The sequence below is a fragment of the Oncorhynchus gorbuscha genome, unplaced genomic scaffold (assembly GCF_021184085.1).
Source record: "Oncorhynchus gorbuscha isolate QuinsamMale2020 ecotype Even-year unplaced genomic scaffold, OgorEven_v1.0 Un_scaffold_346, whole genome shotgun sequence".
Classification (NCBI taxonomy): Eukaryota; Metazoa; Chordata; class Actinopteri; order Salmoniformes; family Salmonidae; genus Oncorhynchus; species Oncorhynchus gorbuscha.
Window position 1 is genome coordinate 1101998 of NW_025745205.1, and position 22153 is coordinate 1124150.

The window sequence follows — 22153 nt, forward strand, 5'->3', positions numbered from 1 at the left end:
GGGTTTCAGTCGGTGTCTGCTCAGAGACCTTTAGGCGTATCCTCCTGCATGCTAGTGTGTATGTTGTGTTTCTATGTTGTGGAGAGTGGAATGGGAGAGACCATGCTAAACGTCCTGGCCAGCACACTCAACCGACCTTGCTCTCTTTCAGTGGACAAGAACAAGGCTCGGGGGGCGCCGTTGGCGAGGACCCTCTCCCAGACCAGCACCACTACTCAGGTAGGAGGACCCAGCCAACCCCAGCCGCCCCAACCAGACCTGGTCCCAGTCCCTGCCGTCCCTCTCCCAGTCCAGGGACCAGTGGTCTCGGCATCCCGCCCGGCCCGGGCTCTAGTGGAGGCTAAGCCGGCCACGGTGGCCCAGTACCGTGCCCAGTGTGAGAAGAAGAACCAGAGCCTTCAGCAGCTCCGACGGCTCCTGGAGCAGGGCAACCGTCGGATAGAGGCCCTGGCTACCGTGGTGCAGCACCTCTTCACCGAGGTAACACAGGAATATGTCTGGGTTTTACTGCACCTTGGTGTGCTGTTCTGTCACTTTATCCTTACCTACATGTACAAATGACCTGGACTAACCTGTACCCTCGCACATTGACTTGGTACCGGTACCCCCTGTATACAGCCTCCACATTGACTTGGTACCGGTACCCCCTGTATACAGCCTCCACACTTGTATACAGCCTCCACATTGACTACCGGTACCCCCACATTGTTATTATTATTTGTTGTTTTGTTTTGTTTATTTAGTCAATATTTTCTTCACTGGATTATTTGTTAATGAAGGGCTTGTAAAGTAAGCATTTCACGGTAAGGTAACACTTGTTGTAGTCGGCGCATGTGACATAAAATGTGATTTGTTTTGTTTGTTGTAGTTAGGTGCTTGGTGAGCTGAAAGGAATGTCCTCTATCTATTGTCGTAACTATGGCCTTGTTGTTATAGAGGGCAGAGAACCAGATCTGTCCTCTGTGTGTGTTTGAGTAGTGCCATGGATATTATTCATGTAGCAATATAGATCTAGTGGGTGTTGGTTGGTTGACTTGCAGAGCTTCTGTTTACATGACTGAGGAGGAGGAGGCAGGAAGGACTGTAAATCTCACCACACCCACTCACCATTTAGGGTCCATGGCTGTCATCAAATACACAGGACCTTTCCATCCAGAACTATGTATGACTATTGATGAGTGGGTGTCAACGGTACGCTGTGGTTGGCTGAATGTGGATGGCTGCATGCATGAAGTATCTGTGGTCTCTGCTGTCTTCTGTTGTCCACTGCTAAAACAAGCAGTTCAAGCTGTGTGTGTGTGTGTGTGTGTGTGTGTGTGTGTGTGTGTGTGTGTGTGTGTGTGTGTGTGTGTGTGTGTGTGTGTGTGTGTGTGTGTGTGTGTGTGTGTGTGTGTGTGTGTGTGTGTGTGTGTGTGTGTGTGTGTGTGTGTGAGACTGCCACCAGTCAAAAGCAGCCTCTCAATCATAACACTGGTGACACTGCTATCCCCTATCAATATCCTACAAAATCTCATCCATATCTTATATAGTGTCCATCTATACGTGGCTTTGGCTTTCTTAGACGAGGATCCTGTTGAACCAAACTGAGTTCCTGGTTCATGTCTTTTGAGGGTGTGTTCTATCAGTGTTTTAAGCCAGCGATTGGTCCAGCTAGGCGAGTGGGTGTGGCTTGTGTGGATAATACCGCATGTCACTCACAGAATCCCGGACTTGAATAGGCTGCTGTGTAAATATTTGCAGAGATCTTTACCCTCCTCTGTCTTCAGGACGAACGTTTGGAAACGAATTATAGACCAGAATCTACTAACACAGAGAGAGAGTGAGGTTTCACTTCTCTGTAAATCCTTTCATGACAGGCAATTCCACATCAATCTTTGTCATACTTTTAATTGTTCTGGTACGGCAGGAACATGTTTGGAATAGCAGTGATAATCTGCTCCAGGCGCCGAAATCCCTGGGCGTTTATAAAGTATACTGGCTCACCTTGCTTTAACAGTTTTATGGGGGCATAGTGAACTTTTCAAATTCTTCATCTGTATGACAACTGGCTAGGGAATGTGCAGCTCACAACCTTTTTCCCCAGATTCTCTCTTTCATTCTCTCTCCGTCTCTCTCCCTCTCTCTCTCCGTCTCTCTCTCTCTCTCCCTCTCTTTCATTCTCTCTCTCTCATTCTCTCTACCATGTCCTAAAGCTGATTTGGTCCTTAGTTTCTCCTCACACTTACAACATGACAGCAAGTCCCAGTTGTATCTGATATGCTACCCCACATCTGGTATGAATGAAGAACTGTAACATCACAGTTATGTGTTTAAAGGAGGGGGGCTAGGGAGGGAGGCAAAGATGGATACATGGAGATGGAGGGAAGGGTGGTCTACAGCCTTGTGATGTGATGTTGACCACGCCTACCGTCTGCTGACCCTATCTGACCAGAGGTGTTACACACATTGAGCTTCACATTAACACACACCGTCTGTCTGTGTCTGAGTGGTGTGATAGGCTGTGTTCTCTCCCATCACTATCTCTCTGTCTGAGTGGTGTGATAGGCTGTGTTCTCTCCCATCACTATCTCTCTGTCTGAGTGGTGTGTTAGACTGTGTTCTCTCCCATCACTATCTCTCTGTCTGAGTGGTGTGTTAGACTGTGTTCTCTCCCATCACTATCTCTCTGTCTGAGTGGTGTGATAGGCTGTGTTCTCTCCCATCACTATCTCTCTGTCTGAGTGGTGTGATAGGCTGTGTTCTCTCCCATCACTATCTCTCTGTCTGAGTGGTGTGTTAGACTGTGTTCTCTCCCATCACTATCTCTCTGTCTGAGTGGTGTGATAGGCTGTGTTCTCTCCCATCACTATCTCTCTGTCTGAGTGGTGTGATAGACTGTGTTCTCTCCCATCACTATCTCTCTGTCTGAGTGGTGTGATAGGCTGTGTTCTCTCCCATCACTATCGCTCTGTCTGAGTGGTGTGATAGACTGTGTTCTCTCTGTCTGAGTGGTGTGATAGACTGTGTTCTCTCCCATCACTATCTCTCTGTCTGAGTGGTGTGATAGACTGTGTTCTCTCCCATCACTATCTCTCTGTCTGAGTGGTGTGATAGACTGTGTTCTCTCCCATCACTATCTCCTGTAAACCTGGTTTCATCTCCTAGAGAAAAGAACAACCATGTGGTTTCACCTTCCACAACATTCACTCCTCCACAGGTGCTGTTCTGTGACAGACTGTGAACTGAGCGGTCATTTAGATGGTAGAAAATCATCTCCACTATGCTGTTCTGAATCAGACAACGTTGGTTTCTGTATCAAGTTAAGGAAATCATTCGTTGTGTCAAGTACTGCATCAAGTCAAGGGATTCCTGCTTCAGTCCGGTTGGTTTCCTTTTCCACTTTCTAACCGAACACCCCTCTGTGGAGAAGACAGACAGCTCTGGAATGCTTTTCTGGCTTTCTGTTGATTGGAGAGATGGATTGAAGGGGAGACGGGGGAGGGAGAGAAATGGAGGAGGGATTGGGGAGGAGAGAGGGACTAATGCACCGGCTGCAGTTTCAAGCCTCCCTGCAGGCGGGGAGAGAAGGGTAAAGGGAGTCTGTTGCGTTCCACCACATCACCTGTGAGCTGTACATCTGGGGAATCAATAACCCCGCCCCCTAGCTTTGAGCCTTACCGTAATCCTCCTGATAGAGGGAGAAGAGAGGTTCCTATCTGAGGAACAGCAATGAGCTCTCTGAATGTAGTAGAGGTTGTCAAGCCAACTAAAGACGAGAGCAAACTTAAAACTCTCTAACAGAGTAGTAATACTAATGAGTGATTAGTACAATTATATTTAAAATGCCCCCCTAGATAAACCCAGGTCGCATTCATAAGGGCACATATTAGTGAAGCGTTTGGGGGGGGGGACCTAAAGCATTGTTATAGTCCCTACCTGTTTCAGTATGTTTTCTCCCATTTGGTGCCTAATGAACACACCCATGATCTGGTGCCATCAGTTATTTTAGATTAGACTACGTGGATATCTCCTGGTGTACATACTGTGTTGACTTGTAGTGTAATAGTGTGGATGATTGTGAAGGAGGGATGAATCCTCTGAGCTGTAAACGAGTGGAGAATAGCCCTCCTGTCTCATCCCTCCATCCGAGTACATTTCCGTCGTAGGGAAGATTTCCTGGCTAGCATCTGGCTAGCTAGGAGTATATTTAGAGAGTCTTGGCAGTGAAATATCTCTTCACTTATGGCATTATAAGCCTTCTATTGACTCTACAGTGCCAGACTCTGTATTTGTGTGAGTCTAATCTAAAAGGAGAATGCCAGTGCTGTCTTGGCCTGCAGAGACCACTTGAAAGCGCCACGTAGAAGATTCTACAGTGCAAACCAAGCCAGAAATGGGATGGATTAGCCAGCTTTGACGTGAAGGACACGAGTCAAAGGTGGCATAAAAAACAGTTGATTAGGTCTAATAGGACTCTGCTATACCACAGCAGTTTGAGCATCTGGTTAGACTGTAAACTCTCCTTCCAGACCCACATCAAACATCTCCAATCCAAAGTTAAATCTAGAATTGGCTTCTTATTTCACAACAAAACATTCTTCACTCATGCTGCCAAACATACCCCCGTAAAACTGACCATCCTACCAATCCTCGACTTCGGTGATGTCATTTACAAAATAGCCTCCAACACCCTACTCAACAAATAATATGCAGTCTATCGCAGTGCAATCCGTTTTGTCACCAAAGCCCCATATACTACCCACCATTGCGACCTGTACGCTCTCGTTGGCTGGCCCTCGCTTCATACTCGTCGCCAAACCCACTGGCTCCATGTCATCTACAAGACCCTGCTAGGTAAAGTCCCCCCTTATCTCAGCTCGATGGTCACCATAGCATCACCCACCTGTAGCACACGCTCCAGCAGGTATATCTCTCTAGTCACCCCCAAAACCAATTCTTTCTTTGGTCGCCTCTCCTTCCAGTTCCCTGCTGCCAATGACTGGAACGAACTACAAAAATCTCTGAAACTGGAAACACTTGTCTCCCTCACTAGCTTTAAGCACCAGCTGTCAGAGCTGCTCACAGATTACTGCACCTGTACATAGCCCACCTATAATTTAGCCCAAACAACTACCTCTTTCCCTACTGTATTTATTTTATTTATTTATTTTTCTCCTTTGCACCCCATTATTTGTATTTCTACTTTGCACATTCTTCCACTGCAAATCTACCATTCCAGTGTTTTACTTGCTATATTGTATTTACTTTGCCACCATGGCCTTTTTTTTTGCCTTTACCTCCCTTATCTCATCTCATTTGCTCACATCGTGTATAGACTTGTTTAAACTGTATTATTGACTGTATGTTTGTTTATCCCATGTGTAACTCTGTGTCGTTGTTTGTGTCGAACTGCTTTGCTTTATCTTGGCCAAGTCACAATTGTAAATGAGAACTTGGTCTCAACTTGCCTACCTGGTTAAATAAAATAAAAAATAAACTATCTCCACTGTAACTATGTAGCAGGCAAACTAATAGGCAATGGCCAAGCTCTATTTGATTCCCTATAGGTCATGTCTTTGAAAAGTAGAATCTAGTGAGTGTTGTTAGTGCTGCTAATGTTTATGAATGGATTAGCCCCACAGACACATGTACTGTACAACCACTGGCTCTTTTTAAAGGTTAAAGGAACCAGAGAGGCTTGACCACGCAGCCCCCGAGGCCCAGAGCAGAGGGCCTTAGCCCAGCCTGATCTCACGCTCATCTAGCCCTCTCCCCCCCAGACCCCCAGCTCCAGGCCCTGTCTCTAGGGGAAATATATGTGGGCTGGAGCTTGGCCAAGGGCGGCTGGGTTGGAGGTGGGGAGGTACTGCTAGGCAGGGCTTGATGTGCTGAGTACTCCTTGGAGAGGGAGAGGGAGGGAGGTTTATTTGATGTAGACAGACCAGTTTCCTGAGCGAGCGAGAGAGTGGAGTGGTAGAGGTGGTTGGAGAGGGGGAGGTTCTGACCAGGCACATTGTAGTGGAGCTCCTAGATGTAGCACTTGGCCCATCAGCAGCCCAGGGGGAATAACATGGGCTCCTCTGGCAGCAAAGCCTGCCTGAAGACTCCTCCACATACCAGAAAGAAAGGCAAGGTGTGTTTGTTTTCTCTCTCTCTTCTTTTCTCTCTTTCTTTCTCGCTCCGTTTGCTTTATTTTTGTTGTTTTTGTTTTGCGCATCTGTTGGCGGCTGTTTGGCCTTTATCTCTCTATGTATCTATCTATATCTCTATATCTCTTTATCTATCTCTCTCTCTCTCTATTTATCTATCTATCTCTCTATTTATCTATCTATCTCTTTATCTCTCTTTATCTCTACTCTATCTCTCTATCTCTCTATTTATCTATCTATCTCTCTCTATATCTCTTTATCTCTCTATTTATCTATCTATCTCTCTCTATATCTCTTTATCTCTCTATTTATCTATCTCTTTATCTCTCTATCTCTATATCTATCTATCTCTCTCTATATCTCTTTATCTCTCTCACTCTATCTCTCTCTATCTCTCTATTTATCTATCTATCTATCTCTCTATATCTCTTCTATCTCTCTCACTCTATCTCTATCTATCTCTCTATCTATATCTCTTTATCTATATCTCTATTTATCTATCTCTCTATCTCTTTATCTCTCTCACTCTATCTCTCTATCTCTCTATTTATCTATCTATCTCTCTCTATATCTCTTTATCTCTCTATTTATCTATCTATCTCTCTCTATATCTCTATCTCTCTATTTATCTATCTCTTTATCTCTCTCACTCTATCTCTATCTATCTCTCTATCTCTCTATTTATCTATCTATCTCTCTCTATATCTCTTTATCTCTCTCACTCTATCTCTATCTCTCTCTATCTCTCTATCTATCTCTCTCTCGATATCTCTTTCTCTCTCACTCTATCTCTATCTATCTCTCTATCTATCTCTCTCTCTATCTATCTCTCTCTATATATCTCTTTATCTTTATCTTTCTATCTCTCTCTATCTCCTTACAGCTGACCGATTGGATTCATGACTATAAAGTGTGTGTGTGTGTGTGTGTGTGCATCATGCCATGTGTCAAATAGAGACGGTTATGCAGTGATCGTTGTGTCTCTGTTTTAAAGAGTGTGAACATTTATTATAGCACCGTCTCTGTTTGACCATTTTAGAGAAGTGTGTGTGTGTGTGATTAGTGCAGGGTGTAGCCTTCCATCCTTTCAGGATGTTGAGACAATGTTGATATGTATGAGAGTGTAAGTCCAGAAGAATGATCAAGTTCATGAGAGAATTTGTGTACGTGACGTCTGAGAGGAAGCGTGTGTGTTTTAGACTCAAACGATCTACTTATTAATGCGTAGGCCTGTCAGGTGAGTTTTCATGGCACGTGTTCCCTGTTTCTAAGATGCCCAATGTCACTTCTAAGTCACCCTATAAGTCGTCTCTCCACAGTATGATAACGGCGTGATATGGATACAGTGTCATAAGGAAAACAGTATCTGATGTCGAGACAGCTGCTGAAAACGCTAGCCTGGTTCCCAAATCCGTTTGTGCTGTCTCGTCAACTCCTACGGCACCATAGAAGATGGCAGATGGCGCTAACAGATCTGGGACCAGGCTATGAAAATGCAGCTCTCAGAAACGTGCTGTCTCTGTAGCCTACCCAGCGGGCTAATGTAGGTTGTAGTAGGTTGTTGTTAGAAGTTACAGCATTCCTCGACACGCCTATAGGAATATGTTATTAGGTCACCATACTGAAGCCTGTAATTTTTCGAAGTCTAAGAAGCTATTGTTGCCAAGGAACGAAGTTGTGGAAAGATGACTGTCAGTCGAGTCATAATGTCTGACGCAAAACGATTGTCTGGTTCCACTTGAAACAAAAGTCTCACATAGTTTAGGAATAGTTTTTCCATTGACTTAATAACTAATGGTCTCTCTCTCTCTCTGTCTCTCTCTCTGTCTCTCTTCCCCCCAACAGCGTGAAGAGACATTGAAGCTGAAGAAAGGACTGTCCCTGGAGCTTTCTACCCTGCGCGATGAGCTCAGTAAGAAAAACACCACCTCAAGCATGTCTACCCCTCGACCTCGTGTCTACCCCTCGACCTCGTGTCTACCCCTCGACCTCGTGTCTACCCCTCGACCTCGTGTCTCGACCTCCCCTCGACCTCGTGTCTCGCCCGTGTCTGCCCCTCGACCTCGTGTCCACCCCCTCGACCTCGTGTCTACCCCTCGACCTCGTGTCTACCCCTCGACCTCGTGTCTACCCCTCGACCTCGTGTCTACCCCTCGACCTCGTGTCTACCCCTCGACCTCGTGTCTACCCCTTACATATGCACATTTATCAGCACGTCGTTTGCTCAAGGAAGCAAAGTGTTTGTCTGAAGCAGAAAATCTGTAAATAAGAAAATGATCAACGAAAACATTTAATCTGACAATTCTGTCTCGTTATGAGTGAAGCCAACAAGTTTTTTTTTTATTTTTTACAACACTCAATGTGAATGAACCTTCCCTCTTTCACTCTCATTTCCCTAACCTGTTGGCTTATCATTAAGGCCTTATCAGGTCGTCAACTGCCTTCCAAAGCTCTGTGTGCTGGCCAACTCTCTGCCTCTGTGTAGACATTATTAGCCCCCACCCCCTAGGCATGCTGTATTTGGGAGGCCTGAATGCAAGCCTCGGCATGTTTTGCAAAAATGTGTGTGCCTGTGTGTACACCTGTTAGCATGCAAGTACGTGTGTTTGCACGTGTCAGGAAATGCATTGAACTGATGTTATTGGTAGCCCGTGCAGCGGTCATAAAGCCTTCATAATTACAGACCGTTTCCCTTGTCCAAGGTCTTCCTTCAAGCAGGACTTAACGTCTTCCCTCCAAGCATTCACCAACAGTAGTTAGTGGTAGTCTCTCTGCAGCATCCTCTCTGTTTACCCTTATGGAGACCTGCTACATCACTGTCGTGGCAGGACAATAGTCTTAACATCATGGGTTTGGGGGCTGTGAAACTGCTTGTCAGGGAAGGGGGGTTGTTCTCTTTAGGAGGAAATGTTCAGACTCTAATTCTGGAGAAACGTCTGGTTGTTGTAGAGCAGGGATCAGCAACTAGATCACACCGCGGGACGATTTCTTTCTTAAGGAGATGGTCAGGGGGCCAGAGCATAATTACAAATACTTTGTAGACTGCCGATATTATATTTGACTAAAACACAATCATTTCAAACCTTGCTTATATTTGGATACAATCACATATATCTATTATCCGTTCGGTATCCTTATGAACAAAATAAGTCTAGTCACTATTACATTTTATTTTACACAGGGGGCCAAATAAAATCATCTGCGGGCCAAATTTAGTTGTAGTGCAATCTGACATTTTGACAACATTTCGATCCATGTTTCCCCAGAATTTCAAATACTTCCAATTGTAAAAAGATGCATCCTTCCTCTCTTCAAGATGATCCCTGATCTGACACGACTGGATAGGTCAATAATATGTGATAGAATCCAAGCTTACAGCTTTCCATTTGTCTTAGTGGTGATCATTTCAAACAGGGCGGGAAGGTGTTTGTGAACATGTTGAAACACTCATTGTTTTGGATGTGTTTCAAACATTACAAGGCATTCAGTTCTGTTCCGCCAATGACATCAGAGTGGCGTTCCAGAGGAATGGGCTTGTTCAGTTCTGTTCCTTCGACTTGGCCCAGACCCCAGATGTTGTAATGTGTTACGAAAGGGAGAGGAAACGTGCGCCGTTTCACTTTACCCAAGTGCCCCCATGACCGTCTCAGACGTCCTGCCAGACCTCGTCAATCCTCGCCAACTGTGCAAGATGCCTTAGAGGCATCTGGTTGGAATGCCTGTACAATGTGGTTCTGATGAATAATACCAACGGCCGCCTGCTGTCAGGGATATAGAGAGCTAGAAAGCCCCCTTCTCTTTTAAACAGACAGGCACACACACTCGCATGCATGATAGACACACACACACACACAACACTCCGACTACAATTCTGTCGTTTTTTTCTTTCACACACTTTTCTCTCTCGCACACGTTTATACAAACAATACTTTTACTACACAGTGAAAACCATTCAGTCTCAACACACACTCCTCCTGTAAGCCCGGACACACCCTTTAACTGCCCTACCAAGCCCTCTCCCCCTAAAAGCAAACACGTGCATAGATGCACTTTCTTTCCCACCGAACCTCAGCAGAAAATGTATCGACTACCATCTGTTTGATGAGCGGGGGCTTTGGTGTGCTTGTTGAACCTTGACCCCTGTTTTTACACATGACTGTGGAATGTATGAATCTCACTCTCACCACCTCCTTCAAAACTCTGTCTGTTAACGTCAGACTTTGAGAAGTGCTAACAAGTCTCTCTGCTATGTCTACTGTATGTTTGACCAGCAGAACCTGTGTCAATACGTTTCTCTTCAAGCTAGTGAAAGAACATTGTCAGTCTGACTTCAGGGATTTTATTTGTCTTTCTGACAGTTTTGCAGTTCACAGTTCTAGGCTCTTTAAAATGAGTGGGTAATGGTCACAGTTCAAATTTGTGGCTTAAGTTGGTGATATTTCAGGTTTGGCATTGAAGCCCGTGATCTACTTCCCGAAGTCTGATGAACTAATAGATACCATTTTGTATGTCTCTGCTGGTTAGCGTTGGCTTGTGAAACGACCTCCAACTTCCTTCGTACTGGACACAGATACATAGAAATGGTATCCACGAGTTCATGTTAATCTGGGGAAGTAGATAAAGGGGATTCATTGTTAAAATCCTGAACTATCCCATTAAATCTGATCCTAGATCAATTTGATCTTGAGCTGATAATGGCTACAGTAACATGCTTGAGTAAATCCTGATCCTAGATCTGCCCTTAGATACACATTCTTTCCAGCTCCCTTCCTTGTTCCTTCTTGACCCATGATGTCGTGTTATGAAACAATTTTTGTACGGGGGGGGGGCAGCGCTGACCCTTTCTGTTGTTCATAATAAAGACAGGGTCTGGCCACATGCCTGTTAGTTACCCCATCACAGGACCTGCCGGCTCACACCTGCCCCTAATCCACACACACACAATCCACACACACACACACACACACCCTTTCTGTTAGTTACCCCATAATAAAGACAGGACCCGTCTGTTAACCGGCTCACACCTGGCCCTAATCCACACACACACACACACCCTTGCTGTTAGTTACCCCATAATAAAGACAGGACCCGTCTGTTAACCGGCTCACACCTGCCCCTAATCCACACACACACACACACCCTTTCTGTTAGTTTATAAAGACAACATCACCGTGGCAACAGGCCTCAGAGTTAATCCCACAGGGGAGGATATGAGGAAATATCAACTGTCCAGGCTGCTCTGTGCTGCGCTGTGGGAATCTGCTATTATCATTACATATATGGGTCTATCATTACATACGTATTAAAATATAATCCTGTCATTAGATGTCGATTTAAGTAGGTTATAGCCTACTAGACCCAAATGAATTCTACTCCTGGTTGGGCAAAACAATTACGTTCAATGGAGATCTGCTGTTGAAGGGGCTTTTTAGTTCAGGGCCTGGTTTAATGGGTCCTGGAATCTGGCCCTTAGTTTTCAGCGGACATGTGAAGTGTTGAGTGAAAGGGTGCATATGATTTTGATCAGGATTAGAGGTCGGGGTCGGATTGCGCAATGTTGGAACAGTCGTGCATTTTTCCAGTGCGTCGTCAGATGTTCACATCCTATTGGTGTTTATGCAACGCTGTTACAAAACACCAATAGGCCGTTAGATGTTATTCCAACGCTGTCGCCCTCTTATTACAGTGGAGTCATTATTTATCATAGAGCCTCATTCTGGGTAATTGTGTTTTGAAAGTGAATTCTAAAATACAAAGTGACAATGACATGGTCTCTCTCTTTCTCCCTCCCTCCCTCCCTCTCCTCTCCCTCCCTCCCTCCCTCTCCTCCCCCTCCCTCCCTCCCTCTCCCTCCCCCCCTCCCTCCCTTCCTCTCCAGTCTCCTCGTCCCAGTGCTGTGAGGGGCTGCAGAAGGAGAAGGAGGAGGTGCGGGTGTCTCTGGAGGAGGTGGTGCGGAGGGTCCAGAGGGATCACCAGGCTGAGCTGACCGGCCTGGAGGAGAGGCTCAAGGCCTTCTACCAGGCAGAGTGGGACAAGGTGCACCAGGCCTATCAGGAGGAGGCGGACAAATGCCGCGCCCTCATGGAGCAGCAGGTCAGTGGTCGAGGCGGTGACCGGGCTTGTGGTGACCGGGCTCTGAAATGTTCAACTTTCTAACTGGTTGAACGGGGCACGTGTTTAACTACAACCTGTTAGCAAGTCGGAGTTTCCTAGTTCCGACTAGCACGTGAACACAGCACTCGAGCACTTCTGAAACACTCCACTGGCTCTCAACCGCACCACACACAGCGCCCAGCCCCTAAACGCTTCCCGAGATTTATGGCCGTTGCCATGGTTATTACTCCCTGATGTCATCAGCGGTAGAACGGGCGGCATGGATGAATATGAATTGGCACGTAGTATTACTTCCTGAGTCCTCTATGGCCCACATCTAACTGGTAATTCAATTAGCGATAAATCATCCACATCAGCTTGTTCCAAATCAGATACTTTTTAGCACACCTACTCCCACGCACAAAACACACACCTCATACACACGCAGACTCCTGCACAAAACACACACCTCATACACACGCAGACTCCTGCACATACACACACACACGCAGACTCCTGCACATACACACACACACACACACACACACACACACACACACACACACACACACACACACACACACACACACACACACGCAGACTCCTGCACATACACACACACACACACGCAGACTCCTGCACATACACACACACACACACACACGCAGACTCCTGCACATACACACACACACACACACACACGCAGACTCCTGCACATACACACACACACACACACACGCAGACTCCTGCACATACACACACACACACACACACACGCAGACTCCTGCACATACACGCACACACACACACACACACGCAGACTCCTGCACATACACGCACACACACACACACGTAGACTCCTGCACATACACGCACACACACACACACGCAGACTCCTGCACATACACGCACACACACACGCAGACTCCTGCACATACACGCACACACACACGCAGACTCCTGCACATACACACACACACACACACACACGCAGACTCCTGCACATACACACACACACACACACGCAGACTCCTGCACATACACACACGCACACACGCAGACTCCTGCACATACACACACGCACACACGCAGACTCCTGCACATACACACACGCACACACGCAGACTCCTGCGCATACACACACACACGCAGACTCCTGCGCACACACACACACACGCAGACTCCTGCACACACACACACACGCAGACTCCTGCGCACACACACACACACACACACACACACACACACACACACACACACACACGCAGACTCCTGCACATACACACACACACACACACACGCAGACTCCTGCACATACACACACACACACACACACGCAGACTCCTGCACATACACACACACACACACGCAGACTCCTGCACATACACACATGCAGACACACACACAACGCTGCTGCCCTATGTATATAGAGACATAAAAGACTTCTCGTTTCTGTTATGCTGCTTTCACACTGTGTATTTAAATACTGGATTCTCCACATAGTTCATTCTATTATTTCTCATTTGAACTGCGCTGTTCGGAGCTGGTGACACCAGCATTTCACTGCACCTGCTATAACACCTGATAAACTGTGTACGCAACCAATAAGCTTTGATTTGAAATGTGTCATAATAGTGGGGGGGGGGATATTAGTAGTATGAATTGAAGTATAAAGAGGAAACCTTGGACTATTGAGATTCACCCCATAACTGATGCTCAGCTTGTAATGGCGTACTTGTGTTACTGAGAGGAGCCCATGGAATTAGAATGGTCAATCAAATCCATTTTCTTCTTCTTCTCTCTGTCAGCTGGAGGAGATGAGGAGCAGACAGGAGACTCTGAGGAGAAATTCTGAGGCCAGCCACGCTCAGCAGATGGACACGCTCAGACTGTCCTACGACACCGCTGTCCAAGGTGAGGACACACAACCACACACCTTCACAGAACTCATTGAAATTCATCCCTCTATTCTTCTGTCCTAAAATGCATGTTTCAACCCACCCATCCATCCTTCCATCCACCCACCCACCCATCCATCCACCCACCCATCAATCCTTCCATCCATCTACCCACCCATCCATCCATCCACCCACCCATCAATCCTTCCATCCATCCACCCACCCATCCATCCACCCACCCATCAATCCTTCCATCCATCCATCCATCACCCATCCACCCACCCACCCATCCATCCATCCACCCACCCATCCTTCCATCCATCCACCCACCCATCAATCCTTCCATCCATCCACCCATCCACCCACCCATCCATCAATCCTTCCATCCATCAACTTCCATCCATCCATCCACCCATCCATCCATCTCCATCCATCCACCCACCCATCAATCCTTCCATCCATCCATCCACCCACCCATCAATCCTTCCATCCATCCACCCACCCATCAATCCTTCCATCCACCCACCCATCCATCCATCCACCCACCCATCAATCCTTCCATCCATCCACCATCCCACCCACCCATCAATCCATCAATCCATCCATCCACCCACCCATCCATCCATCCATCCATCCATCCACCCACCCATCAATCCTTCCATCCACCCACCCATCCATCCATCCACCCACCCATCAATCCTTCCACCCATCCACCCACCCATCCATCCACCCATCCATCCACCCACCCATCAATCCTTCCATCCATCCACCCACCCATCCATCCATCCATCCACCCACCCATCAATCCTTCCATCCACCCACCCATCCATCCACCCATCCATCCACCCATCCATCTCAGGCATCCACCCACCCATCAATCCAAAGTGTTTCCATCCATCCACCCACCCATCCACCCACCCATCAATCCATCCATCCACCCATCCACCCACCCATCCACCCACCCATCAATCCATCCATCCATCTCAGGCATCCACACACTTGGTTGGTTTTCACATGAGAAAGGATTAATCCAAAGTGTTTTAATTGTTGAATAAGTGACTAGTTTTCCTCCATTGACTCAGTGTGTGTTGTTGTTGTTTTGCAGAACTCAGGAAAACCCTGGAACAGGACTTGGAGAACCTGGACAAAACACTAAAGGAAACGGAGGCCACTCTCACTGTAAGATCCATGTTCCCTGTGCCTCCCTCCCTGCCTTACCAACATGTTTACCCAATACAGATACTACTATCTTCTGTATGTCTTCTATAGACTCAGTATCAGGGAGGAACACTGTTGTAGCGTTGACTTAACTCTCTCTCTCTCAACCACTTTCTCTTTCTCTCTCACACCCACAACAGGAGAAAATCCAGGACCTCACGTTGGAGAACGAGGCGCTGAGCGAGGAAGGATTCTGGCTAAGCGGAGGATGGCACCCTATGTAGTGGCTAATTATGCCCAGAGCCCCATGGACACCCTATAGTCTGCCCAGAGACCATGGACACCCTATGTAGTGGCCCTGAGCCCCATGGACACCCTATGTAGTGGAATTATGCCCAGAGCCCCATGGACACCCTATGTAGTGGCCTAACTATGCCCAGAGCCCCATGGACACCCTATGTAGTGGCCTAATATATGCCCAGAGTGGCCTATGTAGTGGCCTAATTATGCCCAGAGCCCCATGGACACCCTATGTAGTGGCCTAATTAGTGCCTAACTATGCCCAGAGCCCCATGGACACCCTATGTAGTGGAGCCCCATGGACACCCTATGTAGTGGCCTAACTATGCCCAGAGCCCCATGGACACCCTATGTAGTGGCCTAATTATGCCCAGAGCCCCATGGACACCCTATGTAGTGGCCTAACTATGCCCAGAGCCCCATGGACACAGGAAGGTGCTGAAGAATGCTATTGTTCTGGTACACTGTGTACCTCAGTCAACAATACTACTGATGTGAGACCGATGTCCCAGTTTACTGCTTCTTTTTTGTTGTTATTGGGCCTTATGGTCTTTATACTGGTGGAATACTGCCCCCTGTTGGTTGCTAATGGACATGCAGCACTGGTCATTGTGTCCGTTTCTGAGATGGCAGTGTTTGGAGATTTATCCACAGTGACTCATGCACATTTAGTTTCATTTGGGAATCAAACCCACCACTCTGGTACTGCAATCATCCATCTTAAAGTGGGTTATTGAAAGACTGCTGTTTGTCTGGAACAACAGTTTGTAGGGGATAGAAGAGGTTAGGAATAGGACTCTGGTTTGTGAATGAAATTCTCTCTTCCCCCTTTCCCCCCATTTTTCTCTCTCCCTCTCTCTCTCACCCCCTCTTCCTCACCCCCTCTTCCTCACCCCCTCTTCCTCACCCCCTCTTCCTCACCCCCTCTTCCTCTCCCCCTCTTCCTCTCTCTCCTCTCTCTCCCTATAGAAGGACTCCCATGTGTTGTATCTGGGTCAGGAGCTGGAGAGTCTTAAGGTGGTTCTGGAGATAAAGACCAAACGGCTTCATCAACAGGACAAGAAACTCATGCAGATGGACAAGCTGGTGAGGACGTACGCACACACATGTCGATGAAAACACACGCATGCCCTGAGCTTGCCCCGGTGTATGTTCGCTGTTGTCTTCGCTAGCTCTCTCTGTACATCACTGAAAGGGTGCGCCATCTTATGTCATCCCTTATAAGACACACACACATTCCTGTGAAGGCGGAGTGTTTCAGTAAGGGTTTGTTGTGCCGTTCAAGCTCGTGATAGATTGTCTTCAGCCTTGGGAGTCACCACATAGAGAGTCATTTCGCTGCAAAACAAAACTGCATAAATACCCCCACGAATATTGAGTCATGATTGGAAAGATTGAGTCTGCCTCGCCGCAGGCTTCAGAGCAACCTAGTAAAACAAATACCTTTGTGCTGATTAGAATCCTGGGCCTAAACCGCCTATAGGAGCAGTGGAGACCTGCACACTGAGATCATCCACAGCTATTGGGACATTCTGGGGCCCAGAAGTTTATTGTGCATAAATAAAAGCTGAAAACAAAACACAACCGTTTGTGCATCAAGCCATCATCAGTGTTTAATGGTGAGCACAGACACCAGCCTTCTATTAGAGATTCATTGTGCATCAAGACATCATCAGTGTTTAATGGTGAGCACAGACACCATCAGTGTTTAATGGTGAGCACAGACATCATCAGTGTTTAATGGTGAGCACAGACACCATCAGTGTCTAATGGTGAGCACAGACATCATCACTGTTTAATGGTGAGCACAGACACCATCAGTGTTTAATGGTGAGCACAGACATCATCACTGTTTAATGGTGAGCACAGACACCATCAGTGTTTAATGGTGAGACACCAGCTTTCTATTAGAGATTCATTGTGAATCAAGCCATCATCAGTGTTTAATGGTGAGCACAGACACCATCAGTGTCTAATGGTGAGCACAGACATCATCACTGTTTAATGGTGAGCACAGACACCAGCCTTCTATTAGAGATTCATTGTGAATCAAGCCATCATCAGTGTTTAATAGTGAGCACAGACACCATCACTGTTTAATGGTGAGCACAGACACCAGCCTTCTATTAGAGATTCATTGTGCATCAAGCCATCATCAGTGTTTAATGGTGAGCACAGACACCATCAGTGTCTAATGGTGAGCACAGACATCATCACTGTTTAATGGTGAGCACAGACACCAGCCTTCTATTAGAGATTCATTGTGCATCAAGCCATCATCAGTGTTTAATGGTGAGCACAGACACCATCATCACTGACATCATCACTGTTTAATGGTGAGCACAGACACCAGCCTTCTATTAGAGATTCATTGTGCATCAAGCCATCATCAGTGTTTAATGGTCAGACATCATCACTGTTTAATGGTGAGCACAGACACCAGCCTTCTATTAGAGATTCATTGTGCATCAAGCCATCATCAGTGTTTAATGGTGAGCACAGACACCAGCCTTCTATTAGAGATTCATTGTGCATCAAGCCATCATCACTGTTTAATGGTGAGCACAGACACCAGCCTTCTATTAGAGATTCAGAGCCATCATCACTGTTTAATGGTGAGCACAGACACCAGCCTTCTATTAGAGATTCATTGTGAGCCATCATCAGTGTTTAATGGTGAGCACAGAGCACAGACATCATCACTGTTTAATGGTGAGCACAGACACCAGCCTTCTATTAGAGATTCATTGTGCATCAAGCCATCATCAGTGTTTAATGGTGAGCACAGACACCATCAGTGTCTAATGGTGAGCACAGACATCATCACTGTTTAATGGTGAGCACAGACACCAGCCTTCTATTAGAGATTCATTGTGCATTCAAGCCATCATCACTGTTTAATGGTGAGCACAGACACCAGCCTTCTATTAGAGATTCATTGTGCATCAAGCCATCATCAGTGTTTAATGGTGAGCACAGACATCATCACTGTTTAATGGTGAGCACAGACACCAGCCTTCTATTAGAGATTCATTGTGCATCAAGACATCATCACTGTTTAATGGTGAGCACAGACATCATCACTGTTTAATGGTGAGCACAGACACCAGCCTTCTATTAGAGATTCATTGTGCATTAAGCCATCATCACTGTTTAATGGTGAGCACAGACACCAGCCTTCTATTAGAGATTCATTGTGCATCAAGCCATCATCAGTGTTTAATGGTGAGCACAGACATCATCACTGTTTAATGGTGAGCACAGACACCAGCCTTCTATTAGAGATTCATTGCATATGTCACATGATCACTGTTTAATGGTGAGCAAATCTATTAGAGATTCATTGTGCATCGCCATCACTGTTTAAGTGGAAACCAAGACTCTTTCCAGGAGAATTAAGAGATTCATTGTGGCAGGTTAAGGAGAATTAACATTGTGGCAGTGGCAGGTTTAGGAGAATTAACGTGGCAGGTTAGGAGACTTAACGTGGCAGGTTAGGAGACATAACGTGGCAGGTTAGGAGAAATAACGTGGCAGGTTAGGAGAAATAACGTGGCAGGTTAGGGAGAAATAACGTGGCAGGTTAGGAGAAATAACGTGGCAGGTTAGGAGAATTAGGTTAAAGTTAGGAAAGAGGTTAGCTAAAATGCTAAATTTGTCCCAGACACGATTGAAACATAGGCCTCTGCCCTGAGAACTGTCTTTGTTTCCATTAATGCGATGCTGCGGGCAAATGTATAAATGCAAACAAGTACATATTATCATGGCATGATTCAAGTACAGGAGCGGAGAGAGAAATATCTTATTTGAACTTTTCCATTTGTGTTGTCTGTCCGGCGCCAGATGGAGAGCAACGTGAAGCTGGAGGAGCGTCTGAACAAAGTCCAGCAGGAGAACGAAGACTACAGGGCCCGCATGGACAAACACACCGCACTCTCCAAGTACGTACTGCAGAGAGGAGTGACTCATCTCTCTCCAGAATCCTCATCTTCACCATTTGTCCTTCTAGCAGGGTTTCTAGCATGCAAAATGTAGTTATAAGAATGTGTGTGTTCCTCTGTGTCTGTTTCTCTGTGTTGCTGTTCAGTGAACCACCTTCACTTTGTGTGCATCTTCCCCCCTCTCTCCTCTCTGTGTGTGTGTCTTCCTCTCTCTCCTCTCTGTGTGTGTCTTCCTCTCTCTCCTCTCTGTGTGCGTCTTCCTCTCTCCTCTCTGTGTTCGTCTTCCTCTCTCTCCTCTCTGTGTGCGTCTTCCTCTCTCTCCTCTGTGTGTCTTCCTCGTCCTCTCTGTGTGTCTTCCTCTCTCTCCTCTGTGTGTGCGTCTTCCTCTCTCTCCTCTGTGTGTGCGTCTTCTCTCTCTCTCTCTGTGTGTGTGTCTTCCTCTCTCTCCTCTGTGTGTGCGTCTTCCTCTCTCTCCTCTGTGTGTCGTCTTCCTCTCTCTCCTCTGTGTGTGCGTCTTCCTCTCTCTCCTCTGTGTCTTCCTCTCTCTCCTCTGTGTGTGTGTCTTCCTCTCTCTCCTCTGTGTGTGTGTCTTCCTCTCTCTCCTCTGTGTGTGTGTCTTCCTCTCTCTCCTCTGTGTGTGTCTTCCTCTCTCTCCTCTGTGTGTGCGTCTTCCTCTCTCTCCTCTGTGTGTGCGTCTTCCTCTCTCTCCTCTGTGTGTGCGTCTTCCTCTCTCTCCTCTGTGTGTGTCTTCCTCTCTCTCCTCTGTGTGTGCGTCTTCCTCTCTCTCCTCTGTGTGTGTGCGTCTTCCTCTCTCTCCTCTGTGTGTGTGCGTCTTCCTCTCTCTCCTCTGTGTGTGTGCGTCTTCCTCTCTCTCCTCTGTGTGTGTGCGTCTTCCTCTCTCTCCTCTGTGTGTGTGCGTCTTCCTCTCTCTCCTCTGTGTGTGCGTCTTCCTCTCTCTCCTCTGTGTGTGCGTCTGCCTCTCTCTCCTCTGTGTGTGCGTCTGCCTCTCTCTCCTCTGTGTGTGCGTCTGCCTCTCTCTCCTCTGTGTGTCGTCTTCCTCTCTGACCTCTCTCTCCTCTCCTCTCTGTGTCTCCTGCAGGCAGTTATCCAGTGAACAGGCCATGCTGCAGCAGACCCTGCAGAAGGAATCCAAGGTCAACAAGCGTCTCTCCATGGAGAATGAGGAGCTGCTGTGGAAGCTGCACAACGGAGACCTGGCCAGCCCCCGCCGCCTCTCTCCCTCCTCGCCCTTCCACTCGCCTGGCAACTCGGCTTCCTTCCCCACCGCCACAGCCCCACTCTCGCCCAGCAGATAACCCAAACTGGATACCAAGGGGACCGAGAGAAAGAGTGTGTGTGTGGATACCCCCTCCAACACACCCTAGAGACAACCCCCCTCTACAGTCCCTTACCTCCTACCCCCCAGATCACCAACCCCAGCCTCTCAAGGAGACAAAGCTATTCCAAAAGCGGATGGACTACTTCATATGATGACGCTGCAGTTTTGGCTTCTGCCCACAATGACTTGTACAGACGTTTTCTTTGCTCCCAGAAAGAGAAGACAATGTTGCACAGATGCACTTACTTAAAGCGTGGGGCAATTCTGCCTTCGTTCTTTTCTGCCTGATTTCTCTCACTTTTTTCCCCCTCAGCAGAGAGAAAGAACAGGCAGCTTAAACCTGAGGCTTCTCAGCTCCTTTTGATTCAGGGTTTGTACATAGCTTCTCAGCTCCTTTTGATTCTCCTTCTTTTATTTGTGCATCGTGTTCCCCGCTCCACGAATAAAGTTTGTGCGAAAAACCTTGGATGTAGTTTTGAAAATGTTAAAATGGTATAGGCCAGAGACGGAAGTGGAAGTGAGACATCGCATTCCCTTTTTTTCTGGTTCATATACAGTCAATGAAAAAAAAATCTATGGTAAATGGCCCGAGTGGGGCATCTTCATTTATCCGCCATCTTTGGTATAGACTTTTAGGGTGACTTATCGAAGAGCAGAGCTTTATCCAACAAGCTTTTGACCCGTTGTATAAACAGTCTCTATCTGGGTGCGGATATTCAGTTAAAGTGAACTTTAATCCCAACCCTTCATCTCTCTACCGTAATAAAGGTGTGGAATGTATTTACCCTTCTGTGCTGTATCGCTCAGAATGTTCCCGATCCAAAACTCCACAACGTTGTGTTGAGCCAATGTTCTCTCAGACCTCCCCACGTCTCCAAGAATGCCTCAAACTGACTATCATTTTGTTTCATTTTAAAAGGTAAATAAACAAACGATAAAAAATACAAATCTACGCCAATGTTATATTTATTATCCCTCTATAAATACATAATTAAATGGTGGATATGATTAGGGACATATAGGTATTTGTATAATGTGATACATTGGAAGAGATTGGTTATACACACACACACGCACACACGCACACACGCACACGCACGCGCACGCACACACACACACGCACACACGCACACACACACATCTTTTACCTGTCACGCAAATGACGCACACACACACACACATCTTTTACCTGTCAAAATGATTGACCTGTGTGTGTGTGTGTGTGTGTGTGTGTGTGTGTGTGTGTGTGTGTGTGTGTGTGTGTGTGCGTGCGTGCTCAATCCTGTTGTTGTGCAG

The 22153-nt window shown here is 46.8% G+C and overlaps 1 protein-coding gene across 1 annotated transcript in view; it reads left to right on the top strand.

Annotated features, from left to right (window-relative positions):
- LOC124017856 (microtubule-associated tumor suppressor 1 homolog) overlaps positions 1–21809 on the top strand; it is an 80792-nt gene extending 58983 nt beyond the window's left edge. Inside the window, exons 7-16 of the mRNA XM_046333090.1 lie at positions 152–480; positions 7974–8040; positions 12007–12221; positions 14030–14135; positions 15225–15298; positions 15478–15557; positions 16009–16036; positions 16547–16663; positions 19421–19518; positions 20618–21809. Coding sequence (XP_046189046.1) covers positions 152–480; positions 7974–8040; positions 12007–12221; positions 14030–14135; positions 15225–15298; positions 15478–15557; positions 16009–16036; positions 16547–16663; positions 19421–19518; positions 20618–20834 — 1331 coding nt within the window. The 3' untranslated portion in view covers positions 20835–21809. The remainder of the gene's footprint in view (positions 1–151; positions 481–7973; positions 8041–12006; positions 12222–14029; positions 14136–15224; positions 15299–15477; positions 15558–16008; positions 16037–16546; positions 16664–19420; positions 19519–20617) is intronic.
- The last annotated feature ends 344 nt before the right edge of the window (positions 21810–22153 follow it).